The sequence below is a fragment of the Phascolarctos cinereus genome, unplaced genomic scaffold, assembly GCF_003287225.1.
Source record: "Phascolarctos cinereus isolate Bilbo 61053 unplaced genomic scaffold, phaCin_HiC Scaffold_5;HRSCAF=322, whole genome shotgun sequence".
Classification (NCBI taxonomy): Eukaryota; Metazoa; Chordata; class Mammalia; order Diprotodontia; family Phascolarctidae; genus Phascolarctos; species Phascolarctos cinereus.
Genome location: NW_027555958.1, coordinates 273785680 through 273801287, shown reverse-complemented (window position 1 = coordinate 273801287; position 15608 = coordinate 273785680). Strand labels below are relative to the sequence as shown.

General features: G+C 40.6%; 1 protein-coding gene across 4 annotated transcripts in view; it reads left to right on the top strand.

Annotated features, from left to right (window-relative positions):
• Positions 1-15194, top strand: part of PECAM1 (platelet and endothelial cell adhesion molecule 1) — a 120834-nt gene extending 105640 nt beyond the window's left edge. For all 4 annotated transcript variants that reach the window (XM_078155877.1, XM_021000776.2, XM_021000775.2 and 1 more), the window contains 2 exons: positions 2331-2353; positions 14021-15194. In XM_078155877.1, the coding sequence (XP_078012003.1) occupies positions 2331-2353; positions 14021-14050 (53 nt within the window). In that variant the 3' untranslated portion in view covers positions 14051-15194. The remainder of the gene's footprint in view (positions 1-2330; positions 2354-14020) is intronic.
• The last annotated feature ends 414 nt before the right edge of the window (positions 15195-15608 follow it).

Here is a 15608-nt window from a genome sequence, read left to right as displayed (position 1 = left end):
CTCAGATCCTCCTGAATCCAGGGCCAGTGCTCTATCCACTGCGCCACCTAGCTGCCCTGATAATTTCTTGAAAGATGTTGTCCAGGCCTTTTTTTGTTTAATCATGACTTTCAAGTAGTCCAATAATTCTTATATTATCTCTCTTGGATCTATTTTCTTGGTCAGTTGTTTTTCCAACGAGAAATTCCACATTTTCTTCTATTTTTAAAACTTTATTTTATCTTGATGTCTCAGAGTCATTAGTTTCCACTTGTTCAATTCTAATTTGTGAGGAATTATTTTCTTCAGTGAGCTTTTGTACTTCCTTTTCCACGTGGCCAATTCTATTTTTTAGGAAGTTATTTTCCTCAGTGAATTTTTGTAAATCTTTCCCCATGCTATTAATTCTTTTGTCATGATTCTCTTGCATTGCTCTCCTTTCTTTTCCCATTTTTTCCTTCTACTTCTCTAATTAGCTTTTTAAAATCCTTTTTAAGTTTTTTCTAGAAATTCTTTTTGGGCCTGAGGCCAAATAATATTTTTTTTGAAGCTTCACATGTAGTCATTTTGACACTATTGTCTTCTAAGTTTATGCCTTGCTCCTCCTTGTCACCATAGTAGCTTTCCATAGTCAAGTTCTTTTTTTTGTTTTTTGCTCATTTTTTCTGCCTTTTTTATGTGAGTGTGTGTGTGTGTGTGTGTGTGTGTGTGTGTATGACTTGGTATATTTTTTATGTGAGAGTTGGAGTCTCATCCTGCATTGTCCCAAGCCTTTTGTGCTGGGGCTCTGGGTCTTACTGAGCTTCAGCTTTCAGTGGGCTTCAGAATTTAGTTGACTGCTTTCTCTGGAGGGCAGGCTTCCCTTCTGGCTTGTACTGGGGGGTGGGGCCTCCCTGTTGGCCTCCTCTGAATGTGGGGTTTAGCTGCTGGCCTGCTCCAGGGTTGGAGCCTTGCTGAGATGCACAGATCGCTCACTTGCCTAGGGGGGCTGCTGGTTTGTAGGAGGGTGGGACCTTGCTGCAGTTCCCAGCTGTGAGGCTGGCTGCTGCTGCTGCTGCTCTTGAACCTCTCACCCCAGTGAGACAGACCTCTTCTGCCAGGCTAGTGAGCTGCTTCCCTGCTCCTAGATCAATTCTGAAGTGGTTTTCTAGTTCCTAGTTTCTAGATTCCGCCTGCAGTACTAGAAAAGTTTTTTTCTAGTTTTCTACTGAAAAAAAAAGATGGAGGGGAATTTGGGAGGGCTTCAGAGGGTTCCATCTTGGCACCAGAAGCTTAGTAATCTTTTAACTTTCCTGGGAGAAGAGAGAGGGCATAAGCCAATGTAATGATATTGTATTTGCTTTATACTGAATGTGTTTAAGTACAAACTCCTTGTCTGCAATCAGGGCATGCCGTCCCTAAATGAGCAAAAGTAGCTTGATTATAATCTCCTGATCTGAATTGGAAGCTTAATCCACAGATGTGGTTTGCCAACAACAGAGATAGCAACATAATTTTCCTTAGAAAACATCCCCCTCCCCTTCAGTCCTTTATTTACCTTCCTGAAATTCTAAGGCAGTTATCAGCCTCTCTGGGCCCAGACTTTGGATGGTGGCATGAAGTAAGCCTGCCTGATGACTTAATGTCATCACTGAGTCATAGGCCTGATCAGGCCTTTGTTTTTCCCATGGTAAAGATCTACATTTCTGTCCTGTGGCTTTATAATCACAGGAGACTGTGTTTTCTCTGGAGTCTACCTTCTTCCATCTTCTGCTTTCTCTAAAGCTCTATGGAACTCTTAAGTTTCAGGACTTTTTTTTTTTAAGGAGCATAATCTCCCTATTCTCACCTTGTCTTCCCTTCTATCTGCTTCAGAGACAGCCTTTCCCATTCCAAGGTCAGACTTGAAGGGGAGGGGATGGTTAGCCTCATTAACAACAGGTTAGGGAGAGAGACTTTAACTCTATTACACAAGAGATGAAACATGTACGAATGGTTTTTCAAAAATTGTCTTCTAAAAACAAAAACAAAAACAAAAACCAAAACAAAAAAAGGGGCAGCTAGATGGCACAATGGAAACAGCACCGGCCCTGGATTCAGGAAGACCTGAGTTCAAATCCAGCCTCAGACACATGACACTTACTAGCTGTGTGACCCTGGGCAAGTCACTTAACCCCATTGCCTAAAATAACAACAACAACAACAACAACAAAAAGAAAGCTCTAAAATTGACTCTCTTGGGTGTTGAAAACTCCCTTTCATAACTGGGTGTTGGGGGATGAAGACATCATATGCATATCTTCTTTCTGTGTGAAAATCAGGTTGCCTCATGTTAATTAAATGAATGTCATACTGTTTTTTTTTTCTTCCAGATTCAGGGGAGAACAGGCATTCTGTAAGTACACATTCCACTTGCATAATTTAAAAAAAAAAAGACAAATCCTTGGTCTCCAGAATGTCATCAAAATCATCCATAGCTTCCTCCTCTCAGATGATTATTTTTAGCAACTGTACCAATAATGAGGACATTGTAGTAAATGAGCTCTGAGCTCCATTCTTATACTGACATTTTCTGACTGCATGATTGTTATAGCTCTTTAGACAGTGGACAATAGGAACCTTGGGCATACAGCTAGGAGATGGGATTAAAGCAGTGGCTTCCAAGCAATGGGAAAATTCCATGGAAATTTGAGAAGGTCATGACCTCAGGAGATTCCCTGGCTCTGGATCTAGTGGGAGCTAGTACTTAACAATCCAATTGATTGCACTGCTGAGTAACCTTGCTACCACTCTCCTCACGATCTAGCCATCATCAAAGTACACACTGGGCAGAAACTCTATACAATGACAAACAGTGCCTTTGCAAGAAGATAAAAATCCAAGGAAGATACTTTCAGTAGAGTCACAGTTGAGGCTATGGTACTCTGTGGTATGGTACTGTGTGTAGGCTCCGGGCCTAGGTTTTTAATTTCCTTAGCCTCTCCCAGGGAACAGGAATGTAGACTTTTTGCCTATCTATATTTGGGCATTGGTTCAAATGGAGAACAAAAGCTATTGTCCTTCAAGCATGTGAAGGTTTCCACTTCAGTACTTTGAATCTTGGGCATTTAGCTTTAAAACAACCTGTTTTCAGAAGAGAGAGAAGAGACTTTTGGTGATTTGGAATGTTTAGAAAACAGGGATGGGAGGGCCTTCAAGTTCTAGTTATTTCAGGTAAGCAGATAGTTTTGAATGGCCTGAGGGCTAACGGCATCATAGTTCTGTTTACAGATTTTTAGGTTGGATATGGGATGCAGGTTTGGGCTGAGGAGAGGGCCTCAAGAAGGGGCTAGAAGTTGAGTTCTATCTCTAATGAGACTGGAATTTTGCTGAGAACCTTATCTGTACCACATCCCAGTATGAAGAGAAGTCAATTTTTTTTTAAAACTATTTTACTTTTTTTTGTATCCCTTGTCCTCTGGCACCCTCTTCCCAAACTGTCGCCCACTTAAATCACTCAAAAGATCAGTAAACTTGGCTGTAGTAATTTCTGCTCCAGTGTGTTCCTGAAGGGAATAGGAAGAGGCAGTGCCTTCTGAATGGGAGACTTTGGGACGCTAGATTAGCCTTATTGAATTCAGAAAGCAAAACTATTATTCCCTCACTATCCTTGCAGCTACAGCAGCTAATAATAAGAATTATAAAAATGCCATTTTCTTTTTTCAAATTCTTCATTAATAAGTCTCTTGGGAAATCTATTTAGGTGATTCCTTATTTAAAAGAATAAATGTTAGAAAAGGACATTTGGAGAGTACTACTGTAGTAGTCATATTTGTGAAAGCTTCCATAACTCTATCATTTGTTTTATTTGTTTCATATTAAATTATTCATTACTTTGCTATAAAAATAATTGAATCTATAATAAGAAAAAAGAGTGGAAAGAAGGAAGGAAGAAATACAGCATTTTAAGATTTACAAGCATTTTAAAACTATAATACCCTCTTTGGGTTACTCTGCCAACTTGCACTTGTACTTGTAAGTTGGATCCCCATAGGGTGGCTATCACTTTGCGTTGAAGAGGGTAACCCAGTGGTTGACTATCTCTGAGTGATAGCTTAACCCCCACCATCAGTCTAGTATCTTTGCCAAGAAAACCCCAAATGGGGTCATGAAGAGTTGGACACAACTGAAAAATGACTGAACAACAACTTGTGACAAAGCCAATGGAAGAAGAGAAGTCCTAAAGGGTATCTCCCAATCTTGTATTCCTCAACTGCTAGATGGATTGCTTCTTTTAAACATAATCCCAAGGGGGTGTGACTAATTTTCTTAGCCAAAGGATGTTTCCTGTATGGTGTCAGTTGACCTCACCCAATGGCCAAAGCCCTATAGTACTCTCAAGTTGGCTAAATAACTTATTCACACACTTTTGGGGTTACAAAAAACCTCCTTAACATCTCCTTTACACTTTATAATTCTGTTCTGAGCCTTTTTTGATGCCCCTTACATTAATTGAGGTAGAGGAGGGAACTTCTTCCCTTATACATACATTGTCTCATTTGACTCTTACAACAACATTGTGTGTTAAATGCTTAGGTATTATTTTCCTTATCTTACAGATGAGAAAACAGAATCTGAGAGAGGTTAAGTGACTTACCGGGAGTCACACAGCTAAGAAATCTCTGAGTTGGGATTCAAGCTCAGGTGTTTCTGACCCCAAGTCCAGCCTCAAACAGGAGTTGTGCAACTTTTCTCCTAGCAGGTTCTGAGCATTAGAAAAATTTTATTCATTCAAAAGCATTTATTAATTACCTACTGTGTTCCTGGGACTGAATTAGGTACTAGAGGAAGATACAAAGTTTAGGTAAGACATAGTTCCTGCCCTCATGGAGTTCACAATCTAAAAGAGGGATAAGACACAAATAGCTATCATATACAAATATTATATGACAAGTATTGTTTGCCCTTCTTCTGGAAGAGGACCAGTGAGGTCAAGAGGTTGATGTCTTGACTTGCAAGTGAATTGGATTTAAGTGAGGCAGGGCTGTGCAAAGGCTTCAGCCTCCCTCTCTCCTCCAGAGCCATTGGAGTCCAGGAGCAAGTCATAGATCAGGACAATTGGAGATGACTCCAGATGCAGTGAAAGATCATGGCCTTTTTAAGCTAAGGTCTTTCCCAGTTCTCAATTTGTCTGAGGCAACGCCTGTTCAGTAATTTACAGCTAGGTAAGAAATGAGGCAAAAGTTGGCCTAGTCTGCCTACTCAAAGCAAAAAAAATCCAACTGATAGTGGAAGAACCTCAGGGTTTCTGGCCAGAGCAGAAACTACTGCTATTTACACTCACTCTGAGCCACCAAATTCCAAACAATGACCAAGTGAGACTTGGGCTGGAATCTATTATTGGCCAATCAGTGACAGCCAGAGTGATTTGGGTTTAAGGTATGGTCCAGAAGCTCCATTTGAATCCCAATGGGCTTTATCAAAGCCTGGTTTTCCAGGGAAGTCCCTATGAAAGGAAGCCTTAGAGAAGGTTTCATAGTGGAGGAGTCTGAGCTGGGCTTTAAAAGAAGAGTATGAATTTCACAGCGAAAGGGACTCAGGGAAAGCATTTGAGATGTGAGAGACTGTGCAAGTGACGTATGTTGGTTTCTTGGAATAAGGGCACATTAGTAGAAAATGGTGGATTAAAGGAGCTGCTATGAGGGGAAGAAAGGGCCCAAGAAGTGGAAAGGAGCTAAAGTTTACATCTCAGGCCCTGAACCAGATTTGGGGCCCTCTTCCTTTTGCCACTGTAGGAAGAACCTTGCCATGAACATCTCTTTCCCACTTTACTGCCAAGCAATGTTAAGAGCGATGATCTTGGGTAAGGATGCTCTTGCCTGGATGAAGGGCATAAGGGTAGACATTCAGAGTAGGAGTCAGAGGACCAGGGTTTGACCACTTACTTATGTGTGATTTTGGGAACGTCACTTTCTCTGGGCCTCTGTTTCTTCCTCTGTAAAATGAGGAAGTTGAATTAGATGGCCACTAAGCTCCCTTCTGGCTCAAAATGTGTGACCTGATGACCCTTCATCTAAGGCTTGGCAGGAATTTCTGAATTAGAAAACCTTTTCACTGGGGCCCAAGCCCCATTCTGGCGATGGATATCCAGGAACCCCTTTGTTTCCTGAGAACTTGACCTTGTGGTAAGGTCTCATTCCAATAGTGGAATTATTCTAGTCATATCCCTTTAGAGGAGACAATGAGACCAGCTGTGCTTATGGTGGGAATACTCTAGGTTCAGGGGAAAGAAGCATGAAACAAAAAATGAGCTGAATCTTTTCTTGTAGTTAGGACTGGCGTGAATGCAAAATTGAGAATTTTGATCTACTTGGTATTGTGAGACCAAGAGAAAAATGAGTCTTTGGTTCAGTAAACACCCCGTTTTAATAGTGATTCTGCTACAAGTGTGGGATGAATACTCCACAATCCCCATCTTATTTACCTTGTATTCCGGGTAGTAGATAGATACTTTGGATAATGGCTTTGACTCCCAAAGAACCTCTGAATTTGAGAGTCAGAAGGGACCTCAGTGGCCCATTGATCTCCACTATAATGCAATGGAGACCTTCAACGAGAAGGAACCTATTATCTCCAGTGACTCAGCCCATTCTGCTTTTGTCTAGTTCTAATTATTAGAAAATTTTTCCTGACATGAGGCCTAATTCCGCCTCTTCAAGATTTCTATCCAATGCTCTGCTCTTCAGGGCCAAAAATGAAAAAACCTAATCTGTCTTCCACATGACAGTTTTTCAACTGGGTGAAGACAGGTACTATATTTCCCCAACTTTTTTCTCATTCCATTAGTCAATAAGCATTTATTAAGGCTTACTGAGAGCCAAGGACTATTGTATTGTGCCTGATACTAGAGAATGCCAAAAAAAATAAAAAGTCCCTTCTTCGAAGAGCTCACATGCCAATGGAAGAAACAACATGCAAAACTGTATACACACAAGATATATACTGCATAATAAATTCAGAGGGAAGGGGAAGGGTGTGTGTGTGTGTGTGTGTGTGTGTGTGTGTGTGTGTGTGTGTGTGTGGTTTGACTGGGAAAGACCTCTGTGGAAGGTGGGCTTTGAACTGTCTGGAAGGAAGCCAGGGAACTCTGAAGGCTGAGATGAGGAGGCAGAGTATTCCCAGACATGGGCTACTGCCAGTGATAAGCCACATCTTTGGGAGATAGATCATTGTATTAGAGAGAGAACAAGAAGGTCAGTGCAGCTGGATCATAAAGTACACGGAGGTAATCAAAGTATAAGAAAACTAGGAAGGCAGGAAGGGGCCAAGTTGTGAAGGGCTTTAAATGTCAAAGAGAAGATTTTTATATTTGATCCTGGAAGTAATAGGGAGTCACTGTAGTTTATTGAGGAGGGGAGTGACATGGTCAGATGTGTACTTTAGGGAGAACCCTGGGAACAAGAGCATTGCCCTTTAATCCTGAAGAGCAGAGGTTATTTACATGGAATCATAGTTTTAGAGCTGGAAGGAACTTAAAAGATCATCTAGTCTTACCCCCTCATTTTATAGATTGATAAACCTAGAGAAAGAAAATGACTTACCCAAGATCGCTTGGCAAATTAGATTCCCCCAAAGAGATGCTGACCGCTGTGGACCTGGGGTACATGCTAGGAACCAAGCCAGTAGATTTTGTTTATAAAATAAGCCAGTATAATTTCCCTAATAATCGTCCGGTAAGGGTCAGGAGCAAATTAGTTGAACTGCCCCACAGGGAGCTGGGAGGGGATTTCCTTCCTGAAATCAAAACTGGCGATCATTCTTCCTTGTTTAATAGCCTCAGCTTCTGAAAACATATTGAAGGAAATATCTTAACAATGAGATAACCGCTTAGCCAAAACGTTAATTTGGTATTGTGTTCGACTGAGTCCATTCTGACTTCATTTTTCCTCTGCCGTTTCAGCCTTGTTTATAAACTGTATTTATGGTGAAGGCAGACAGATAATATGAAACAGGGTGTACTGTGCCAGAAGGGTGGCTTCCAGATTAGGGCACAGTCTTGGACTCAGCACCTTTCCTTGTTCCTGACCCTTCGGTCACTCTGACCTTGGTACATGTCTCCCAAATATTTTCTGATCTTTATAACAAAGACCCTCACTGCCTGACTTCCCTCTCCTTCCTCCCCACATCTCTCTCTTCCCCTCAAATGCAGCAGTTTCAGAGGGAGAGAACAGGAAGATAATTTTATTAGAAGCAGCCAGATACAGTAGAAAGAATGCTCTTTGGAAGTCGGGAGACACCTAGGTTCAAAGCCTCCTTGGTGACTAACTGTTTTTATACTGTTTTACAGTCATTTACCTTCCTAAGCCTCAGTCCTCTCAGAAAATGGGTAAATTTTGCCTGTAGTGCCTAACTCACAGAGCTATTCTGAGGGTCATTCAAGATGTCTGTAAAATGTTTTGTGGACATTAAAACAATATAAACAAATGTCTGTAGTTGTTATTGTAGGGGAATTCCTCAACCAAGACTTCTAAAATCCTCCCTGAAAGAAAATTGTTCCCACTTTGGTCCATTTGACTAGAGATCAATCTGTCAGGAGGCAAGGCTAGTGTATATAGGATGTTACACAGCCCTGGACTGACATTCCTTAGCAAAATGAGTTCAAATCAGCCTACCAGGTGGCTAAGCCTTGTTAAACTTTCCTTATTTAGGAGATTGAGTAACAGGGACAGGATGTCAGGCAATCTGGAGGAGAAGCTTTGGGTCTCAGAAATTGCCAAAGACCAAATTTGTTCCAGTGGGATAACTGTTTTTCTACAGAGAGTTCTATCAGTTAAAACTATTCACATGCCTTATATCGGCAGAAAATCTCTATGAGGTGGAGGCCTCATTACCTTAGAATCAGTGTAGCTTATCCTATTGTTCAATAAAACACCAGAGGATCTTTCTGTATTCACACAATCCTTCACCTCAGTTTCCTTGGCCTCAGATGCCAGGTTAATTCCCTCCCCATCCTGCTCTCTGTGGACCACTACAAAGCAACCATCTGCCTACAGAAGGAGAAAGCTTGATCTAGGTCAAGTTGGAAGGGAGATGGAGTCTGAGATAAGCAACAGACTTTAGGGTTTTTTTGTGTTTTATTTTGTTTTGTTTTGCTTTTTGAGACTGTATCTTATCTCCCCCAGGCTGCAAGTTCAGTAGGCCACTTCTGGCAAGCAAGTGTGGGCTGATCCACTGCTGTTGGCATGGAAGCTTTGACCTGCTCCATTTCAGACCTGGGCCGCTCAGCCCCCTCCTTAGGCTCTCTATCCACTTAGCCAGAAGGCCTGAGTTCAAATTTGACCTCAGCTACTTACTAGCCAGACAGCTAGGTGGCACAGTGGATAGACCACCAGGCCTGGAGTCAGGAGGACCTGAGTTCAAATCTGTTCTCAGTCATTAGCTGGGTGATCCTGGGCAAATCATCCTGTTTACTTTGGTTTCTTCATCTGTCAAATGAGCTGGAGAAGGAAATGGCAAACAGCTCTAGTATCTTTGCCAAGAAAACTCCAAATGAGGTCACAAAGTGTGGGATAGGACTAAAATGATTGAACAACAATAACAGCTTACTAGCTATGTGACCCTGAGCAGATCTATTATGAGCAAGTGCTATTATGATCCACATTTTTTTTAGGTAATTGGGGTTAAGTGACTTGCCCAGGGTCACACAGCTAGTAAGTGTCAAGTGTTTGGTCTGAGGCCACACTTGAACTCAGGTCCTCCTGACTTCAGGGCTGGTGCTCTATTCACTGGGCCACCTAGCTGCCCCTATGATCCCCATTTTACAGATGAGGAAACTGAGATACAGGGAAGTTAAGTGACTTGCCCACATAAGTCACAGAACTAGTATGTATCTGAGGTTGGATTTTTATTCAGGCCTTCTTGCCTCTAGGCCCAGTACGCTATTCCTTAGACTTTCTAGCTGCCTTAGTAAAGGTATAAGGTGTTTTACCCTTAAGGAGCCTACAGGGTTCTAAATAAGACACATGACCATGGATAGATTTCAGGGAGTTCATACAAAAAATTATCTTTATTTCATTATAATTGATTTCCTTTGTAATCCTGTGTGTTTTACTTTATGATTTTAAAAACATTCTTCTTAGAAGGGGTCTCTAGGCTTCAACAGACTGCCAAAGGGGTCCATGACCCAAAAAAAGGTCGAGAGTCTCTGACCTAGAGAAACTACCTTAAGAGTATCCTCATCCAAAGATTGAATGCTGGACTTGGAGGAAGAAAGACTTAAATCCCATCTTTGATACTTACTAAGTGCAGGGGATAGCACACTGGGCTTGGAGTCAGGAAACTTCATCTTCATGAGTTCAAATCTGGTCTCAGACACTCACTAGCTGCGTGACCATGGGTGAATCACTTAACTCTGCCTCAGTTCCTCATCTGTAAAATGAACTGGAAAAGGAAATGGTAAACCCCACCCCAATACCTCTGCCAAGAAAACCCCAAAATAGGGTCACAGAGAGTCAGACAAGACTGAACAACAAGCCATGTGGTCTTCGGCTCTTAAACTCTCTGGGCCTCAGTTTTCTCATTTGCACAATGGGTACACTAATGTTTGCACGGCTCACAGGGTTGCTGTGTGGCTCAAATGAGGTAATGTTTACAAATCACTTTGAGAACTTTAAAGTGAAATGTAAGAATTATTATTGTCATGCCCCAAATATGCCCCACATTTTCATCTTCTCCCAGGTGCTCTCCCTAGGGTCTCCTAAAAGAATCAAATAGACGTGATCTCTCCCTCTTCTGAATTCCCTTATCTCATTGGTTGTATCTTTCTTAGTGTATTTATCACAACCTTCATTGTGTTATGATATCTATATAAATCTCTCTTCTCCTAGATTGTAAGCTCCCTGAAGACAGGGACTGTATCTTATGAATCTATATATCCCCCACACAGTAGTTTGCTGGTAAATGTTTAACAACTGCCTTTTAGAAGGGGAAAAATGAATATATTTTTAAGTTTAATCTGCATTATTGACATTTTCTCCATCACTTTCTTAAGCCTAGACAATAATAAAGCAAATAGATCAAGCCCCGACTTGCAGTGTGGTATATGCAAAAGCTTACACTGAAAATTTAACAATTAGCTCTCTCCAGCCAGTATAAGCTGACTCAAGCATGCCTGCACCTCAAAGCAAATATAAGGCATCCTATAAATATTTCTTGAAACAATTAGAAAGCAATTCAATACAATCCATTTCCTTTTGTCTGAGCTTGTCATTTTGTATTTTGAAAGTGTATAGAATTAGGAGGTACCATCTAGTTCGGGGATTCTTATCCTGGGGCTCATGGACAGATTTCAAGGGGTCTATGAACTTAAATGGGGGAAAAATTACATCTTTATTTTCATGAATCCTGAAATTTAGCATTCCCTTTAATTATTTAAAAGCATAACTTTGAGGGGTCCATAGGCTACATCAGACCTCCAAAAGGATCCACAACTCAAAAGAGGTTAAGCACCCCTGCTCTCATCCAACACTTTTACTTTACAACCAAGTTAATGGAAGCCAAAGAGACTCTGTGATTTGCTTTAGCAGCACTAATTAGTGATAGAGCCAGCACTGGAACCCACCCAACAGGATCAAACATCCTCACCTGAAGCAGCAGGCAGCTAGATGCAAAAACCCCATTCAAGACTTCAGTCTTGAATTTACACAGCATATTAATACCAATACCCCATTTCACTCTCATGACAGAGGCTTTGCTGTGCTGAAATGTCCTCTCCCTTGCCTGTCAAAACCCTATCTCTACCTTCAAGGCCAGGCTGAAAGGTCACTTCTTTTGTGAAGCTTTATAAAAGCATTCAATAAAATACTTTAAAATTCAAGTCAATAAACATTTATTGAAGACTTACTATGTGCAAGGCAAGGTGGCTATTAGACTGTCTAGTAGTTACTAGACTACCTAGGTAGTCTAGTAGCACCTTGCCTTGCACATAGTAGGTCTAGTATCCAAAATGACTAAGAGACAGTCCCTGACCTCAAGGAATTTGGAAATGAAAGAGGGGTGGTTGATAAGCCAAATATGACATTTATATAGTATTTTAAATTGGGCGTCATTTGAGCATCATACTCAGGTAAGTATTTCCTTGTTAATTATTTTTATTCCGGACCAGTGATTTTATAGGTGTTGAGAACTTCCTTGCTCTGATCCCATGTTCAGTCATGTCCAGCTCTTCTTGACCCCATTTTGGGATTTTCTTGAAAAAGATACTGGAGTGGTTTGCCATTTCCTTCTTCAACTCATTTTACGATGAGGAAACTGAGAAAAGCAGGGTTAAGTGACTTGCCCAGGGTCACACAGCTAGTAAGTGTCTGAGGCCAGATTTGAACTCAGGAAGATTAGTCTTCCTGACTCTGGGCGAGGCGCATTTGCTGTACTACCTAGCTTCTCCCTCTATCAATGTTAACAGTATGTGGTTTTAGAATTTTCTGGGAGCATTGAGATATTAAATATTTGCCCTCCGACACTTGGGTATTGGACTCTCAGATTTGGATTCTAGTAGCCCTGACACTGAGGCCAGCTCTCTATTCATTCATCCTACTCTGTCTTTCTATAATTACTACAGGTTTTACTACTCTCGTTTTACAGATGAAGAAATTGCCCATAGGCATACGCCTAATGAGTATCCAAAGTGGGAGTTGAGGGCTAAGAGGAGTGGCAGAAAGAAATAAGTTAGGGGAATGTTGAGTTTGTGGAGGAGATGGAAATCATATAGATTTACTGTATCATTAAGAATGACAATACTTGGGGGCAGCTAGATGGCGCAGTGGATAGAGCTCTGGCCTTGGAGTCAGGAAGACCTGAGTTCAAATCCGGCCTCAGACACTTGACACTCACTAGCTGTGTGACCCTGGGCAAGTCACTTAACCCCGATTACCTCACCAAAAATAATAATAATTATAATGACAATACTAAAAAACCAAACCAATTCATCCTTTCCAGCACACAAGTGAAGAAGGCCTTTCTCAGCCCTGAGGCCTACAAAAGCAGAAAAGAATACTGCTCTAGTTTTAAATTCATCTGGCAAGGGTATGATTAGAGTCAAGACAAATTATGAGGGACAAGCCAAGAAGTTGCTAGAACTAATGGAAAACTTGAGAAATTCAGAGAAATCAAGTTTAGAAATGGTCCCAGAAACAAACAGGATGATTTTTCTTACCACCTTGTTAAACGTAATCATCACATTTTAGAATCAAACTGCAAATAAAGTTTTATAGTTTCATGCAAATCATTTAAACACTTTCTTTTTTTCCTCATTTGTCTTACCACATTTTTTATACAAACTTGACACATTTTTTAAAATGAACTGTGAATAAAGCAAAGTCAAGTCAAAAAGTATTTATTGTGTTTCCCATGTTCCAGGCACTGAGGGTGCAAATACAAGCTAAAAAACAATCCTTGCCCTCAAGAAGCTTACATTCTAATGAGGGAAGGCAACACATAAAAATGAACAGTTTTTATAACTCTGTTCCTTTTTTCTCATTTGTGTTTGTTGATTATAATTTTTTAAAATTAAAAAAATTAATTTTAATTTAAAAATCTTTTTAATTAAAAAAATCAAATAAGCTTTCTTCTTTCCTCATTTGTGTTTGTTGATTATAATTTTTAAAAATCAAATAAGCCTTTAAAAATTATGATTATAATAGTAGACATTTATATAGGTTTACAAAACGCTTTATGTATCTCATTTCTTTCGATCCACACAACGACCTAGTGAGATTCTGAGAGCGTTATCATCTATAGGTACAACCACTATTGTCATCACTATTTTATAGATATAGAAACTGAGGGCGGAAGAATTTAAACAATTTGCTATGGTCACGCAGTTGATGTTACAGATAAGATACGAACCCTGGTCTTTTTGACTCCCAACTCTATTACTGTATAGCACCTCTGCCACTTTGTCTAATTGGACAGGCCTAATGAATGTCAAACTATGACATAATATGACATCCGTTCACTGTCTCATACTAGCTGTTGCAAGGAGGCATATATGTGACCCTAATTCTTTTTTGTCTCTTGTTGCCAACAGAGAATAGAAGGCTCCCTTGATGCAACTTAGAAAACCAATTACAGATGTGGATCCCTGATGTTCCAAGAAGATGAACAGATATTTTCCATGTATCCCAAGAGCACTGTAGTACTTACTCATGAATCTGATGGTCTCCTCTTGCAAACAGTGATTTTCTCAGGCCAACTTGTCATTTCTCAAACCCATCCCTCTGTGTGTGTGTGTGTGTGTGTGTGTGTGTGTGTGTGTGTGTGTGTTGTTAATGTGTTACAAAGATTCTAGAGAAAGAAAAGTGCTGCTATAAATTCTGGGTCCCATTCCATTTCACACTTTAGCCCTCTCCAGAGGAGTTGGGTCTTATTGTCACTGCTTCCCAGATCTTGGGAAAAACAGAACAGAAATAGAAGGTTCATTGTTCACGGTCCATTGGGGGTCTTTTGAAACTTGAATATTTTGTCCTGTACAGAGATAGAGACCTTTACAAAGTGTCTACATAAAAAAACCATTTCTAATTTTATGGTAAACTGCCTGTTCTAAGATAAAGGTCCTAAAGCTTTGGGGCTTATTTTTCACATGTTCCTTCTCATCCTTCAAAGGGTCCATTGTTTTGTGCAAACTTTGTCTCTCCTGAAATACACAATGCAGATCAGAGCAGAGAAAGGTGACTCCTTCTGATATGCTCAGACTGGGAACAAAAAAAGTCAAGCTATTGTCAATGGAGAGCTACTTTTTGGGAATGTGATAGTGTGGAGACAAGGCTCTTATGGAACAGGGCAAACATATAGCATTTAAAAAGTAAACTGAATGAAGCTCAGACACTCTTAAGCATGTTTCTTTACTCCTTTTCTCTCTTTTCTTTCCCCCTTCAATTTCAATGAAGGCTGGAAGACAGAAGCTATGATAGAGGGAGCCTCCAGCAAATATTTTTCTTTTAGCAAGTTTAAATTTCTTACTAATTCTTTTTCTTTAATTTATTCCTTGCTACAGAAATTCTTGCTTACATCACCAAATTATTTCATATTGTGTTTAAGACGGGCAGGTGCCCTTCTACTACTTTGGCTCTGGAGTTCCATCTGGAGTTCCATCCATACCTAACTAGAGCTGTTTCCCTCTCCTGGGTGGCTATAGGCCTGGTTGAGGGGAGAGGGGGGAGGAATGAAGAGTGTTTTAATAAATAAACTTGAACTTTCCTTCAGATTTGTGGAACAGTATCTTTATTACACAGGGCAGACAGACATGGGTGGGTTGCAATCTGTATCACTGGTGGGAGATAAGATCATAGGTCCAACTGCTCTTTCAGCAAACTTTAGGTGGATCTCTCTGGGCCCCTAAAGACCCCAGGCCTCCAGCAGCTTCTACATGGCCAAAGAGACTTCATCATGCAGCTGAAACAGACTCTTGGGAAAGGCCTATGTCATCTCTTGTTGAAACTACTCCTACTGTGGGTTCAGGCTTAAACAAGGAGTCATTTAATCTTAGCCCATTAGAGTTGACCACGCTTAATAATGGTGATGCTACTGCTAATAATAATAGCTAGCACTCATATAACACATGCTATGGGCCAAGTGCTTCGTAAATATTTTCTACCTGGAAAGACTTACGTGAATTG